This window comes from Callorhinchus milii, unplaced genomic scaffold (assembly GCF_018977255.1).
Source record: "Callorhinchus milii isolate IMCB2004 unplaced genomic scaffold, IMCB_Cmil_1.0 Scaffold25, whole genome shotgun sequence".
Classification (NCBI taxonomy): domain Eukaryota; kingdom Metazoa; phylum Chordata; class Chondrichthyes; order Chimaeriformes; family Callorhinchidae; genus Callorhinchus; species Callorhinchus milii.
Genome location: NW_024704766.1, coordinates 7,401,130 through 7,417,529, shown reverse-complemented (window position 1 = coordinate 7,417,529; position 16,400 = coordinate 7,401,130). Strand labels below are relative to the sequence as shown.

General features: G+C 49.4%; 1 protein-coding gene across 5 annotated transcripts in view; it reads right to left on the bottom strand.

Annotated features, from left to right (window-relative positions):
• Positions 1 to 16,400, bottom strand: part of dixdc1b (DIX domain containing 1b) — a 94,345-nt gene that overhangs the window by 53,621 nt on the left and 24,324 nt on the right. For 2 of the 5 annotated variants that reach the window (XM_042343917.1, XM_042343920.1), the window contains exons 6-10: positions 5,779 to 5,888; positions 2,238 to 2,383; positions 1,361 to 1,450; positions 1,214 to 1,267; positions 429 to 479 (exon numbers count right to left, since the gene is read on the bottom strand). In XM_042343917.1, the coding sequence (XP_042199851.1) occupies positions 429 to 479; positions 1,214 to 1,267; positions 1,361 to 1,450; positions 2,238 to 2,383; positions 5,779 to 5,888 (451 nt within the window). The remainder of the gene's footprint in view (positions 1 to 428; positions 480 to 1,213; positions 1,268 to 1,360; positions 1,451 to 2,237; positions 2,384 to 5,778; positions 5,889 to 16,400) is intronic. The other 3 variants (XM_042343918.1, XM_042343921.1, XM_042343919.1) reach the window with 2 other exon arrangements.

Here is a 16,400-nt window from a genome sequence, read left to right as displayed (position 1 = left end):
GGGCACGGAGGGAGGGGCACGGAGGGAGGGGCACGGAGGGAGGGGCACGGAGGGAGGGGCACGGAGGGAGGGGCACGGAGGGAGGGGCACGGAGGGAGGGGCACGGAGGGAGGGGCACGGAGGGAGGGGCACGGAGGGAGGGGCACGGAGGGAGGGGCACGGAGGGAGGGGCACGGGAGGGAGGGGCACGGAGGGAGGGGCACGGAGGGAGGGGCACGGAGGGAGGGGCACGGAGGGAGGGGCACGGAGGGAGGGGCACGGAGGGAGGGGCACGGAGGGCTTGTTTGAGGCTGACCCTGTTCTGACACAATGCTCCTTTACTTAGAGCAGAGTAATGCCTTGAGGTGTAGCTGTTGGCCACGCACAGTGGGGGTCTCAGCAGCGAGGGACACGTTGCTGGGAGAGGGGGACGTCATTCACATCCTCACCTTTACTCCCTGGAGGTTCCGTGATTCTTGTTTGTATTTCAGGAGTTCTTTCTGCAATTTTCAGAAAACAAAAAGTAATTAATTTTGCTATATAAAAAGAATTCCCCCCCCTCTCCCCACCACCAGCCCCCCACCCAACACTCTAGCACCATAGAACTTTACCACACAGAGGGAGGCCATTCGGCCCATCGTGTCTGTGCTGGTTGTTTCAAAAGAGCGATCGATTCATCCCATTTACCTGCCCCTTTCCCCAACCCAGACCTCTGCAAACCTCTTTAGATATCTGCCTCAAATTCCCCCTCTGTCCCCTACCGCGCCCCATCCTGATATCCTGGTGAACAATTCCCCTGAATAAAATTGGTCATTCACTCCATGGCTATTTGTGGGAACAAAGCCAACAAACACTGTAACCATCCTGTCAAACAGTGTGAGTGACGTTACCAGGCGCTGCCTCATTATTATTATTATGATGATGATTATTTTTACCCACGGCTGTTTGTGGGACACTGCTGTGTGCAATTGGCTGCTGCGTTTCTCCCACAAAATATACAGTCAATTCACTTTACAGTATATCCTGTGAAGCGCTTTGAGAGTTCTCGATGATGTGATAAGGCACTGTATCAAAAAAGGATTATTATTATTTTTATCCACGATAGAAACGCATTCGGTTCCAACGTGAAACTCGGATTGCCCCACCCTCTTGGACGGAGGTTATTTATTTGTTTCCGCTGGCAACAGGGCATCGAGTAAATCAACAACGTTTCCCCCCCACACAATAAACATACCTTCAGTTCCTGACATTCTTCCATACTTTGATCCAGACGGCCCTTGATGATGACCTGATCAACACAAGAGATTAACACCAATGGATACAGTGCACTCACCGCCAGCAGAACAAACGGCTGTGTTACCTGGAACAAGACACCACTTACCAGTTGCTCCTCTGAGCAGGCTCCCTGCTCGGACAGGGGAAAGGATCCCTCTTGTTCGTCTTCAGGCAGCGAACCGTTCAGTAGCAAAGCCTGACGACAAAACATCGATAAATAAAATCTGGCATCAAATGGCCAGAAACCCACAGACCTGACCACACAGAGACTTGTGGATTTTACACAACGGGAGTAGCTTTACAGTCACACCACAAACCCCAATTTCATTGAAAAGGGAGTTGGATAAATCCTTGTGAAACAATAACAGTGGAGTCCTGTAGCTCAGTGGTTAGAGCACTCACTTTGCAAGTGAGAGACCTGAGTTCAATTCCAGGCAGAGGGCGAAACCTCGGACAAGTTTCCTTACTCCACACAGAGCCTAATAATAACCCTCCAAAACCAAAAACAATAATAAATTGGTCATTTTCAATCCACGACTGTTTGTGGGACATTGCTGTGCGCAATTGGCTGCCGCGTTCGCCCACAAATATGCAGTCAATTCACTTTACAGTGCGTTCTGTGAAGCGCTTTGGGACGTCCTCCCGACGTGAAAAGCGCTATATCAAATGCAAGGATTATTATTTAACAGTGAAAGGTTATGGGAGAGAGCAGGGAATGGGGTTAGAGAGCTCCAGTGGGGGAGCGAGCCCCAGCACAGATATGATGGGGGGGGGGAGAGAGAGCAGGGAATGGGATCAGACCCAAGTTTCACCTGAGCCTTTTTCCTGATCTACACACACAGGGTCTTTTTAAATTTAATTTTGAAAAAAAATAATTTATTATTATATATGAAGAAAACATCCTAAAAAAACACAAATACCTGTAAATAATAAGACATCACAATTTGTGTTTTTTTATTGAAACATTTGTTAAGATTTCATACTTGCAAAATGGAGATCATTTGCCTGGCTTCTTCCATCTCTTTTCCCAACTGATCCTGTTGATCCAGCAACTGATCTTCCCATTGATCATCATTCTCCTGCGTTTTTCCCGAAGTCATGGAATTCCAACCAGACGAGTTATTGTCTTCTGGGCAGAAAGAAGAGCTTTAATTGAAACTTCGAAAACAACAACAACAAACTTTTATATAGCAGTCCAGAATAATGGAAATCAATCAATCAGTCAAAGTAATCAGTCAGTCAATCCATCAAGTTCCAAGTCAAAGTGATGATGTGTAAAGTTGCTGCTCCCAGTAAATAATTTGTAAATAGATTATCCTTAGTTAATTTAATCAAATAAACTATTATTTATTAGTCATAATCACTGCATTTTGATTAGCGCCTCATCACGTCATTGAGACGTCTCAATCATTGTAAGTAAACCTCGGCTTACTTGGCCTTCTCTGTTGGTGGCTGTATACTTTGTGGGCAAAAAGCATTGTACATTAATATTAATTTATTATTCATAATAATACTTGCATTTGACAAGAGCGCCTTTCACATCGGGAAGAAAGTGCTTTGTAAGAATGCACGGCAGGTGTAGTGACTGTGTATATTGTGGGTGAACGTGGCAGCCAATTTGCACATAACAATAGCCCATAAACAGCCATGAAGTAACCAACCGATTTTATCTTGGAAAGGGAGGTGGAGGGGATTGTTGGCCTGGACACCAGGAGATGAGAGGAAATCCCTTCTCTTTTCGAATGGTGCCATGTCTTTAAGTTGTCCATCTGATCTTCACCTGACCACAAACAGAATGGTTCCTGCTTTCATTTCTACGCAGGAGAGTTTGTTTCTCTGCAGTTTGCTGTCAAAAATGATCTAGGATCGGGGTCAACTGAGCTTGCTGCAGGCTCCACATCTCATGTTGTGTTATTATGTCCTGTGACCACTCAGAAATGCTGGAGACCAGAGGCTGCACATCACATAGATAAAATACAACACTGTGTTCCATTTATCTATCCAACTCGAGATTGAGGAGAAAAACCTCAGCTTACTTAGCTCTTTTGGTGGCCTTCAAAGCAAATTAATAAGAAAAACATTGATAGTTTTGAAAAGTAGCTGACAAGATACAGTCACTACACTTCACAGTAAGTCAGTCTTATAAAGTGCTTTGAGACGTTGTCACATCAAGACCTACAGACTGATTTGACTTCTTCCCCATAGCCTCAAACCTGAAGAATTTCTTAGCTCTTCAAGGCTTCTCTTCCTCCCACAATCTACAGGCTTTTAGCAAATCACAGAAATATACAACAACAAAATTACATTTATAGACAGCACAGAAGGAGGCCATTCGGCCCATCGCGTCTGTGCCGAAATACCCAAGCACGGTGCTAGCTGAACAATCCCACCTGATTTAGCTCACCGTCTCTCCTGCTCTTTTGAACCTGGTCTGCTCTACAGGCTCTGACCCTTTATTTAGGTTTCCCCGTAAAGAAAACATCATTTACATTTCACATTACAAGGCGTTCGAGATGATCCATATTGAGGTCACAAAGTAGGTGGGAAGGAGTGAGCAAAGGAGGGAGGGAGACTTGAGTTCATTGAAATCAGACCCTCAATGGATCAACACACCTCACCTTTTTCAGGCAACATCCTGAATTTTGACACTGGGATTAATCCTCCTCCTTGCATTGGCGAATGCACCAGCAGCTGATGGGTAAAGCTAGGTTCCGTCTGTCGCAGTTCCACACCATTGATTAGGGAGCCTGGAGCTTTAAAGGCTAAACCAGCCATATTGACATTCTTTGCTCAAACAAGCCTGCGTCCCTCAAGAGCTAAATAAATAGGAGTTTGGTCATAACCACAGACCAATGAGGAATCCTTGGTGTTAATTGGAAGCATCTGCAGCTCCTTCTTTGCAAATGGGTTTACACCTGGTTAGCCCAAACTGCAAGTTAGACTCACATGATCTTGCTGAAGACCACCAACTGAGATAGTTAAGAGAGGGAGATAGATACTTGGAAAGTAGCCATATTCAGGGATATGATGATCTGTTAAGTTATGATGTAAATGGTGGGACAGGCTGTGGAGGGGTCATTGGCCTGCTCTAATTCCCTCTCAACCCCATCACCACAGTCTGTTTGTGAGTGATACTATTTTAACCAGTTCTGATGAAAGGTCATCGACCGGAAATGTTAATTCGCTTCCTTCTCTCCATAGATACTGCCTGACCTACTGTGCGTTCCTTGGCTGTGAAGCCTTGTTGTGTTTATCAGGGTCTGGGTGACATTGGTGATTCTGTGTGGCTCGGAGATGTAGGTGTTGCTGAAGAGAGACTCGGATGTGCTTCAAACATTCCATGTGAGGTGCCAGCACTGGGTGCTTGGAATACACTGAACAACCAACCTGTCCACTCCCTCCACTCACCGGCCTCCGGTCTGCTTCATGTCCCCCGCGTCACCCGCCCCACCATTGGCTGACGGGCCTTCAGCTTCTCTGCTCCCACCCTCTGGAAATCCATCCTACATTCAATTTCGCCTCACCCCCTGCCTTGCTTCCTTCAAGACCCTCCTCTTCGATGGTGCCTTCAGTCACCCTCCCTGCCCTCACCCTCCCTGTCCTCCACAGCCTCCTGATCCCAACCACCAGCTCAGGTGCAAATCCCTGTCTGCCTTGGAAAGTCCTTCTGCCGTGAAAGACGCTGTGTAAATGTCATACCTTGTTGTTTTGTGTCAGCTCGGACCGACTTGTCCAACAAGTGCAGACTTAGCTCAGAGACGTCACTTACGCTCAATTACTTACATCCACCAGATGGAAAAACGGTTGCCAGCGCTCTGCGCTCTCGGACTTGCTGTCCTGACGGCACGAGACCGGACCTCACCCAGAGTCATCCTAGAGACCTGCCCAGGTGTGTTATCTCAGGACCCATTCGGGTTTCTGAGCCTCGGGACCTCTGGGACAGTGTGTGTGATCGGTTGTTGTACAAGTGGTAGTGTTTGTTACTCTAACATGGACTTTGTGAAGGTTCGTATTGCAATCTGGGATAATAATAATAATCCTTGCATTTGATATGGCGCATTATCACCTTGTTGAGTCGTCTCAAAGCTCTTCGCAGGATACACTGTAAAGTGGAGTGACTGTATTTTGTGGGTGAAATGCCAATTGCGCACAGCAACGTCCCACAAACAGTCGTGGATTGAGTGACCAATTTATTATTATTATTACTAGGGGATACTATCCCCAGAAAAGTGATCCACCAATCAACTAACAACCTAGTTCCTACTTACTGCTGGGTAAACAGAGGCGTGTGTGTGGAGTAAGGGAACTTGCCCAATGGTTCGCCCTGCCTGGGAATCGAACCCAGGTCCTCTCCCTTGTGAGGCAAGTGCTCTAACCACTAAGCTACAGGATGGTGAGGAAACGTACCTTGGGAATGTTGGTAACATGCGCTGGGAATATTTCACGATCCTCTTCATTAGAGCTCCGAGTATGTGGCCCGACGGGTATGAATATCCGGTTTGCAAGCTGGAAAACTCAACTTACCATCCCCATTCTCCCATTCTTCTTTCTGGCTAGATAATTCCAAGCTTTCATCCAGTTCGCTTGAAATAGACTCCTGTTTTGTGCTGTGGATTGGGCTCTGTGAACTGACACTGAAAGGGAAAAAGGAAACAATAATTCCCAATTATTATAATCATAATCCTTGCATTTGATACAGAGCTTTATCACGTCATTGAGACGTCTCAAAGCGCTTTACAGGATACACTGTAAAGTTGATTGACTGTGTAGTTTGTGAGCAGCAAATTGCACACAGCAGTTTCCCACAAACAGTTATGGATTGAGACTGTTATTCCACAAACTTCAGTTTATCTCTGTTCAGGGGTCAGACTGGCTCAGTTGGTAGCGCTCTCATATCTGGGTTCAAGCCCCTCTGTCAGGGACTTTGAACTCACACAGTTCTTGGCTGATGCTCTGATTACAGTGTGTAAAACATTGAGTGCAATGCCTTGTGTCAAGATATAGCAATAACAAATCTTGTGTTTGTTAGAGCATCTGTATCAGGTCATCGAAACCTCTCAAAGTACTTTACAGGATTTACTGTGAAGTGAAAGTGTATTCTCTACGATAACGCAGCAGCCAATTTTCACACCGTGACCCCCCCCACAAACAGCCACAGAGTGAGTGACCGATTTTGACTGGAGAGAAAAATGTCTCAAAGGGCCTCCAAACTGGGAGTGTTGGAGGGGTGAACCTGTCAGCTGATCTGCGCCAGCAACAACTTGCATTTACACAGCGCTCTTCCTGCAGGGCAGCATCTCAGAGCTTTCAACAGTGGCGAAGCCTGACACCCGCTCCGAGGGTGGGGTGGGGAGGAGATGTCCGTAAGCATGTTCGAAGAGGATGGTCTTCAGTCATGATCTAGAAGAGGGGAAGGAGGGGGCAAGATGGGGGGAGAGATCCAAACCAACGTCCCACTAAAATAGGACTGGAATGAGTTGAACGACCATTTAATTGGTGAAGTTGGATTTTTTGTGACGGTTGCATTTTCCACCACCAGGGGGCGTCGTCAGTCTCTCTCACCCCCCTTCCAATTTTCTTCCCCCTTCACCCCCCTGGCACACCCCCCCCGGCCACCCCCAACCGGCCCCCACCCTCCCCCACACACTTTCCGACCATCAGATTTTCCACAAGAATCTTGACTCACCGCGAAAAAAAAAGTTTCTCTGCAGCCACGAATTCTGTGGAAAAGTTTTATTGGCAAACTGTGAAAAGCCGTTATGTTAAACGTGGGATTTCGTAACAGCTCAGAACTGCGAGGTTCCCAGCTCTCGGCAAAAATATTCCCTTCACAAGGAAACTGCTGCTATTTGCATTTTTATCTCCAAAAATAGAACAGGTTATAGTTTTATAACTTATTTTATTTTGCCCGCAAAATACACAGTTAATTCACTTTACAGTATATTCTGTGAAGCGCCTTGAGACGTGATAAAGCCCTATATCAAATGCAAGGATTATTATTATTATTTCCAAAACACAGCCAGCTCTCTTTCCCCATGATTTGAATCTCATCTTCAAAGCTAATCTCTGTTTGTTTAAAAGGCAAATTCCTCTCAAAATAATAATCCTTGCATTTGATACAGCGCCTTATCACGGCTTCGAGACGTCTCAAAGCGCTTCAGAGTGTACTGTAAAATGAATTGACTGTATTTTGTGGGCGAAACTACACTTTACAGCAAAGAGCGTGACATGCTTTGAGGTGTTGTCCTGACATGAAAGGCACTGTGTCAAATGTGAGGATTTATTATTAATAATGTGAGGTTTGTCACCAACACTCCCTTACAATGACAGTGATGAAAAATAGTGGATATTATTGCAAAATAAAAGTCACAAACTGCACTGAGATTCCAGGAGAAAAATCAGCGATGTTGTGTGTTGCAATATTTGTATTGAAAGCTCCGAACAGAAATTTCTACAACATCAACATTTGCCGTCAGCAACGCATATAATAATAATTATCCTTGCATTTGATAGAGCACCTTATCACGTCTTCGAGACGTCTCAAAGCACTTCACAGTAAAGTGTAGTGACTGTATATTTTGTGGGCGAAACGTGACAGCCAACTGCACACAGCAGCGTCCCACAAACAGTCGTGGATTGAGTGACTAAATTATTTTAAAGTTTACTTTGAAGGAGTGCAGTTTGCAAACTCAGCAGCCAATTTGTGCAGAGTGACGTCCCCACAAACAGCTGTGAAAATACCTGCCCAATTCCCTGTGTTCTTTTCCTGAACTGGAAAGAATCTCTTCCCCCCCCACCCCCCCAGTGAGGCCTGGCTTGTGAAAACCTCTCCTGGAGCCGTCAATAACATTCCTGTCTCTGTGGCTCTGGGAAAGTCAATGCAACACGGAAAAAGGAGTTAAAGCAGCTTAAGAGAAGATTTCCCTCTACCCCCATCACCTCACTAACAACATGATGGGCAAGTGTACCCAAATCAAGATGTCACTCCCGGTTACGAATTACTCTCGTGGTTGACAATCCACCAAGTCCCACTAGCTCCTTCCCCATGACACTGTTTTGCGTTAAAATTTAAGTTACAGTAATAATAATAATATTCCTGGCATTCAATACAGCACCTCATCACGCCGATGAGACGTCTCAAAGCGCTTCACCAGATATGTTAGAGGGAGTTATGACTGTATTAAATGGAACAATTATGGAAAACTCTTAAATTGTCTTAATTTGAAAGCCAGTTTCTCTTTAAGAGATAGTTTTTATGGAGTGGCGTAGCTTAGCACTTAAGACGCTCACCTCACTAGCGAGAAGATCCGGGTTCAATTCCCGGGAGGAGCGAAACTTTAGGTAAGTTTCTTTACTCCACACTGCTCGGTTTACCGAGCAACACGTAGGAACACGGTTGTTAGTTGTTTGGTGGATTGCTAAAAAAAAATTGGTCACTCAATCCATGATTGTTTGTGGGACGCTGCTGTGCACTATTGGCTGCTGCATTTCGCCCACAAAATACAGTCACTCCACTTTACAGTGTATTCTGTGAAGTGCTTTGAGACGACTCAATGAGGTGCTGAGGCGCTGCATCAAATGCAAGGATTATTATTATTATTGCCCAGGGATACAGGGAGAAACAACTTCCCTTCTCTTTTACCAACAGTGTCACGGGATTTTCAACGCCCACCTGCACAGCAGACGGGACTCAGTTTAGACATCACATGGGACGTGAAATACTTATTTGCATCTGCAGTCGTCTAAAGCCATCTGGCATGGCCGGGCTGAGCCTTTGCCGGTCTCTTAGGCTTAAGAGTTCTCATCGGGAATAAAGTGCTGTGTTTCTCTGAGGCTCTGGGATGTGGCGATGGATCAGTCATCCCTGACAAAGAAGGTTCAGACAATGTGTCGGAGCTGGCTGGCTCTTAGCCAAGGGGTTTCACGACCATGATAGAGAGAGGGAGGGAGGGAGAGGAGGGTGGGGTGGATCGATGGTGGGAAGATTCTTATTCTGATGCAAAGCAGTCTGCAAGCGCAAAAAAAAGGCTTCCCAGGTTTCTTTTTGAAGCAACTGGGAAAAGTCTGGAGGCCCCTGTCTGCAAGTCTTTTGTGAGCCCTCAAACAGCGGGTTGGGGGGAAACACAGAGAGAGAAAGAGAGAGAGAGAGGTTTGTCACATCCACTGACCCGTCCTGACAAATGGCATCAAGTCCTGTGTCTGTGTTTGTGTTCATGTCTGTGCGAAGAGACAAAGGACTGATCTGTATATGTGCCGGTCTGGGGAGGCCATGGGATGGGTGACGGGGCGAGAGGAGAGTCAATATTTCGCCCCAAAACACACAGTCACTTCACTTTGCAGTATGTACAGTACGTCGCTTTGAGACGTCTCGACATAAATCCCGTGACGCTGTAGCAAATGCAAGTATTATTATTATCTGGGAGGGATGGGGGGAGAGTAAGAGTTAGTGGAAGTATGGGGGGTGGTGGTGGGGGGAGTAAAACGAGGGAGGGGCAACAGAATACCGAGACCCAGTACACGAGAGAAGTGTGACTTTTTTTTGTACTAGCAACACTAGTCCCTGCCCCTGCTCACCCTTTTGTATCTGGGGCGGCAAAGCATCCTGATTCCGTGCCCTAAATGCCACGGTCTATCAGCTAAGGAGTTGCTTCTGGATACTAGATACTGGATACTGGATACTCTAAGGATACTTCTGATAGATAAATGTTGGATATATGAACCTATTAACCGTCCATCTCTCCGGGCATCTGCTCAGTTAACATCTGGGAAGCGTGACTGAGCGCAGTCCGAGGCAGGAAATATCGTGAGATGCACTGGTCATGGCGGTGGAGTGACTGCTTCTTATCAGGGGGATTGAACCCACAACACTCTGACACGGAGGCAAGGGAGTTTTTGGCTGACCCAGGCTGACTCGCTTTGGAGCAAGTCACTGCTCCTCTATCTCAGGAGGACGTGACACAAGCAGGAGAGTGAGACAAGGAGTAGACAGAACTAAAGCGATCGGGGTATCTGCGCACTTTGCAATGATGCTAACAATTAGAAGCGGTCCCTAATATCGTGGCGACATTGGCTAATATATTCAGTCACAAATATTAGTAGCTATTATTTGGGATTAGCTGATGGATAGACTGCGGCATTTAGGGCAGGGAATCAGGATTCTTCGCTGCCCTAGATACAAAGTGAATTATTTGCCGAGCTCTAACTGGGCTCAGCTGATGAGTTAACTCTCCTTGAACCAAACCAAACACTCTGCCAGGCTTCGCAGGGTGAGAAGGTGACGCATGTGATAATTGTCACCCAATTCAGTTCCCCCCAAAAAACAACAATCTTCACATTCGGAACAGCAACAACAACCACAACAAGTTGCATTTACACAGCGCTGCTCATGTCGGGAGGATGTCCGAAGGCGCTGGACAGGCAGCGTTTTGGACCCGAGCTTGGGGTTTGGTATCAGGGAGGGTGGGAGGGGCAGAGCCTTGGCCAAATCACTGAGACGTCTCAAAGCGCTTCGTGGGATTTACTGTCAAGTGTAGTGACTGTGCATTTTATAGGCCAACCGGTGATAGGGGCACTGCCTTCAGGGCAAGTGGATTGTTGCAGTGAACGAGGTGTATTAAGGGACCATAAACACTAAAATATTGACCGAAGCTGCACAATACTTTTAAGAACGGATGCACAGAACTGATGCATAGAAGTCCTGTCACACGTGGTTTATTTGCAGCAAGTTCTGCTGCGCTAAAGAGTAGCCTTAAACCACCTCGGTTTGTCCCATGTAAAGATACGTAATACAGAGCCTCCTCACAACAGCAACAACTTGCATTTACACAGCGCCCTTCACACGGGCCAATATCTCGGAGGGCTTAGCGGTGGTGGAGCCTGACGCCAAGCCGGAGGGAGGGAGGGAGGTGGCCGTAAGAGTCGCACGGTCGAAGAGGATAGTCTTAATAATAATAACCCTCGCATTTGATACAGCGCCTGATCACGTCTCCGAGACGTCTCAAAGCGCTTCACAGGACGCGGTGTTACGTGAATCGACTGAATATTTTGTGGGCATCTTCAGTCTTGATCTAAAAGAGGGGGAAACACGTCATCAAAGAACATCAAAAGCGCTTCGCCGGATTCACCATGAAGCGTAGTGACTGTGTCTGTTTTTGCGGGCGAACCCAGGAACCGTCTCTCTCTCTCTCTCTCTCTCTCGCAAATATCCCGCAAAAACAGCTGCGGAAAGAGGCGAACCAGCAGTTTTCATCTGAGGTGACACAGACAGAAACAGCTGGAGGAATAGTTCGGGGAAGGACAGGTGGAGCAATGCTTTGCTTCGGTGCCCTGGATAGACTCGTGATGTCACGCAGCAACTCAAAAAAAACAGCCTCGAAACTCAAAATGTAGGTTAAAGCTGCTCTGTGCGACACAATTTTAAAAATAAAAGTCTTTGCAAAGGTTCGGGCACTTTTCAAAGAGTTTAAAGGTCTTTTTTTCAAACAAAAAAAAACAAACAGCTTAATTCCTCGTGTTAAAGGGCTGAGGTCTCTGTTGGGAAAGAGAGGGAGGAATGGGTCTGTCATTTTGTTGTTGTTGTTGTTGTTTGTGGGCACCAAACGTGAAGAGGCGAAGTCTCGTTTCCTCTAAAGATAAACAGTGTTTCTGTTTTGAATTTCATTTTTCAAACAACTTTTAGATTTTTTGGCAAAAAATGTTAATTTTGCTTCCCCGCCTCTCTCTCCCCTCCCCCCCTCTGCCCCCCTCTCTCTGCCCCCCCCTCTCTCCGCCCCCCCCCTCTCCCCGCACCCCCTCTCTCCGCCCCCCCCTGCCGCCTCTCCTCTCTCTGCCCCCCCTTCTCCGCCCCCCCTCTCTCCGCCCCCCCTGCGCCCCTCCTCTCTCTGCCCCCCCTCTCCGCCCCCCCCCCCGCCGCCCCCCATCTCTCTGCCCCCCCTCTCTCGCCCCCCTCTCTCCCGCCCCCCCTCTCTCCCCCCCCCTGCCCCCTCTCTCCGCCCCCCCCTGCCGCCCCCCTCCGCCCCCTGCCGCCCCCCTCTCTCTGCCCCCCCTCTCTCCGCCCCCCTCTCTCCGCCCCCCTCTCTCCGCCCCCCCCCTGCCGCCCCCTCTCTCCGCCCCCCCCTGCCGCCCCCCTCTCTCCGCCCCCCTCTCTCCGCCCCCCCCCCTGCCGCCCCCCTCTCTCCGCCCCCCCCTGCCGCCCCCCCTCTCTCGCCCCCCCCTCTCTCCGCCCCCCCCGCCCCCCCTCTCTCCGCCCCCCCCCCCCCCCTCCTATCAAAACAAACCCCCAGTGCCCACAGTCTGTGCTGATCACAAACAGAGCAGTTTGGAAGAGAAACAGAATTTGCTCATAACAGTGCACAGACCCTCACACACACACACACACAGACCCTCACACAGACCCTCACACACACACAGACACACACACAGACCCTCACACAGACCCTCACACACACACAGACACACACACAGACCCTCACACAGACCCTCACACACACACAGACACACACACAGACCCTCACACACACACAGACACACACACAGACCCTCACACAGACCCTCACACACACACAGACACACACACAGACCCTCACACAGACCCTCACACACACACAGACACACACAGACAGACAGACAGACAGACAGACAGACAGAGGCACAGAAAGATACACAGACACAAAGTCCCTCACACACATATAGACTGACAGACACAGACCCTCACACAGACCCTCACACTGACCCTCACACAGACCCTCACACTGACCCTCACACTGACAAAGTTCTTACCATTTGATCTGAAGTCCTCCCATTGTCCCCTCTGACCTTCTGTTTGAGAAGTGCTGCTCCTCATTGAGAGCCCCAACAGTGGCCGTCACACAGGTCCGGTCCGCGGGGCCTCAGGACCCCATCACTGGGGCAACAGCCGGAACAGGTCCCCCCCCCCGAGGCTTCCCAGGACCCGCGTCTCCGGAGAAACAGCAGCAGCGCTCCCCCCCTCCTCCCCCCCTCTCCCTCTCTCCTCTCCCCCTCTCCCCCTCCTCTCTCCCTCTCCCTCTCTCCTCTCCCCCTCTCCCCTCCTCTCTCCCTCTCTCCTCTCCCTCCTCTCCTCCCCTCTCCCTCTCCTCTCTCCTCCTCTCCCCCTCCTCTCTCCCCCTCTCCCCTCCTCTCTCTCCATCACTCCCTCTCTCCCTCTCCCCCTCTCTCTCTCCCCATCATCTCCCCCTCTCCCCTCACTCTCTCCCTCTCCCTCTCTCTCCCTCTCCCCCCTTCCCCTCTCTCCCCTCTCCTCTCCCCTCTCCCCCCCTCCTCCTCTCCCCCCCTCTCCTCTCCCCTCTCCTCTCCCCCTCCTCTCCCCCTCTCCTCTCTCCTCCTCTCCTCTCTCCCTCCCCCTCTCCTCTCCCCCTCTCCCCTCTCCACCTCCTCTCTCCCCTCTCCTCTCCCCCTCTCTCCTCTCTCCCTCTCCCCCTCCTCTCTCCCCCTCCCCTCTCCTCTCTCCCTCTCCCCTCCTCTCTCCCTCTCCCCCTCTCTCCCTCTCCTCTCCCCTCCTCTCTCCCTCTCTCCTCTCTCCCTCTCCTCTCCTCCCTCCTCTCTCCCCCTCTCTCCCTCTCCCCTCCTCTCTCCCCTCTCCCCTCTCCTGTGCTGATCGCAGCCTCTGTCACACACTGTGGCTCTTCAATCCCAGCAAATCAACTTCAGAAAAGTCACAGTGTTTAATAACTAAAGTCCCTCCGGGGGGGGGGGGGGGGGACACACACCACACCCACACACAGACCCCCCCCACACACCCACACACAGACCCACACACAGACACAGAGATGGCACAGTAACGCTCCCACTGCTCTGTCCCCCTTCTGTGTTGTCAACAGTCAGAACTCATTACACCTCAGACGGGGACGGAGTGGAGAGAGGGGTGTGTGTGTGGGGGGTGTGGTGTGGTGTGTGGGGGTGTGTGGGGGTGTGTGGGGGGGGGGGGGGGAGGGATCTGAAGCTAATTGCGATGGATTACTGGATGGGAAGGGATTTTGGGGCGTGTTTTGTCTTTGACAGAAGTTGTGCTTTGTTCTCCCACTTTGGAATGAATTGAGAGCCACTTTGTGTGTTAGTTTATCTCTGTGCCCTTCTCATCATCTCAGGGCTGATGTCCGGATTTACAGCTCTATTCTTTAGTTAGAGACCACAGACCATCACAGTGCCCCCCCTCCCCCCTCCCCCCCCCCCCCCCTCCCCCCCCTCCCCCCCCCCCCTCCCCCGTAGGGACTCAGTACAAGTTTTTAATAATAATAATAATCCTCACATTTGATACAGCGCCCTATCATGGCTTCAAGACGTCTCAAAACACTTCACAGGAGATACTGTAAAGTGAATTGAGTGTATATTCTGTGGGTGAGATGCGACCGCGGGTTGTGCACAGCAGTGTCCCCACAAACAGCCGTGGATTGAATGACCAAATTATTATTTTTTGAAGGGATTATTACCCCCAGAAATGTGATCCATCAATCGACTAACAACCGTGTTCCTACTGACTGCTGGTAAACAGAGGCAGGAAACTTGTCTAATGTTTCGCATTTAATTGTGGTTATCTGGGAGGACAGCTCCGAGGAACTAACTGTGCACCATTTAACCCTTTCAGTTCTTTAACTTCAAAGTCCGTTTTTTCCAAAATCCAGTTCCAAAATCCAAGACCCGCCACCATCACTGGTTCGTTGAATTTAACATTGACTTTGATTCAAGTCGATTTGCCCACAAAGCACACAGTCACTACATCTTACAATGAATCCAAGAGCTTTGAGAAATCGTGCCGACATGAAAGGCACTCGACTAATGTTTGGAGAGTCTGAGGGAGAGAAAGTTGAGGAGTTCAGACCCGCAGGACAGAAGATGTTGATGGAAGCCAAAGATTATGGCTTCTGTCTGGCCGACATTCAGCTGCAGGATGTCCATCAAACAAGCTGACAGGACACCAGTGGGCTGGGTGTCGCGACTGGAGGAGAAGTAGATTTGTGTGTCATCCACATACATGTGAAGTTGACCCCATGTGTGTGGATGACATCACTGAGACGGAGCGTGTAGATGAGGAAAAGAAGGGGCCAAGGATGGAGCCCTGGGGTAACCCCACAGGTGACCAGGCGGGGCAGGGAGGAGAAACCATTTGCTGAGATGAAATGGAGGTGGTTGGTTAAGTAGAACTTGAACCATGCAAGTGTGTACCCACTGAGGTGGATGAGGGAGGCGAGGCGAAGCGGGGTAGGAGGATGGTCTGGTCGGTCGACTGCATTGAACGTGGCAGAGAGATTCCAGGAGGACGAGGAGGCAGAGGGAGACCTGGTCACAGAGGGCGAGCCCTGGTCTAACCAACTAATACCACATCACATCCACCTGAACAGTCAGAGACAGGGCCTCGGTTTAATGTCTTATCCAAAGGACGGCACCTCCGACAATGCAACACACCCCAACAACAACAACAAATGACAGTTGTAAAAAGTGCCTTCACATCAGGAGGAGCACAGTTGTCCCTGTGCTTTCATTGCTCGTCAGAATTCGGCAGCTGAATTCTCACTTTGCTCCTCTGAGGGGAGGTCCTTGATCCACATTCTGTCCCACTTCTCCCCCCTCCCACTCCGTCATAACAGGAGCAAGACCTCACTCTGTTGGGAATTCGAGAATTGAACTCCAATCCTCTGTCTTTCCCTCATTCTTTCCATCACTCGTTCTCTCTCTCCCTCCTCCCTCTCTCTCCCTCACTCCCTCCTGCCACCCTCACTCCCTCCCTCCTCTTTCTAACCAGTCAACGCACCAACCTGTGTCGCTGCAACTTCACAAAATCCAAACACTTTTAAGGCATCAGCATTTTTGCTTCAAGAAATAAACTGCTGAGAAATAAACCTCACTCTGTAACCTTCACCCTCCTCACCGAGTGGGAGGTTTTACCCTGTCCCTCGTGCAGAGATAGTGAAGGAATGTCAGATTGTGCGTCTGAGAACACACAAACCCATCTCCTCTTCCCAGAGTAAAGGAAAAGCTATCTTTTTTTGCCCAGAGACGGGTGTCTGACACACATGGAAACCCGTCACCGTGACCAGCCGAGTGTCTGACACACATGGAAACCTGTCACCGTGACCAGACAGGTGTCGGACACACACAGAAACCTGTCACCG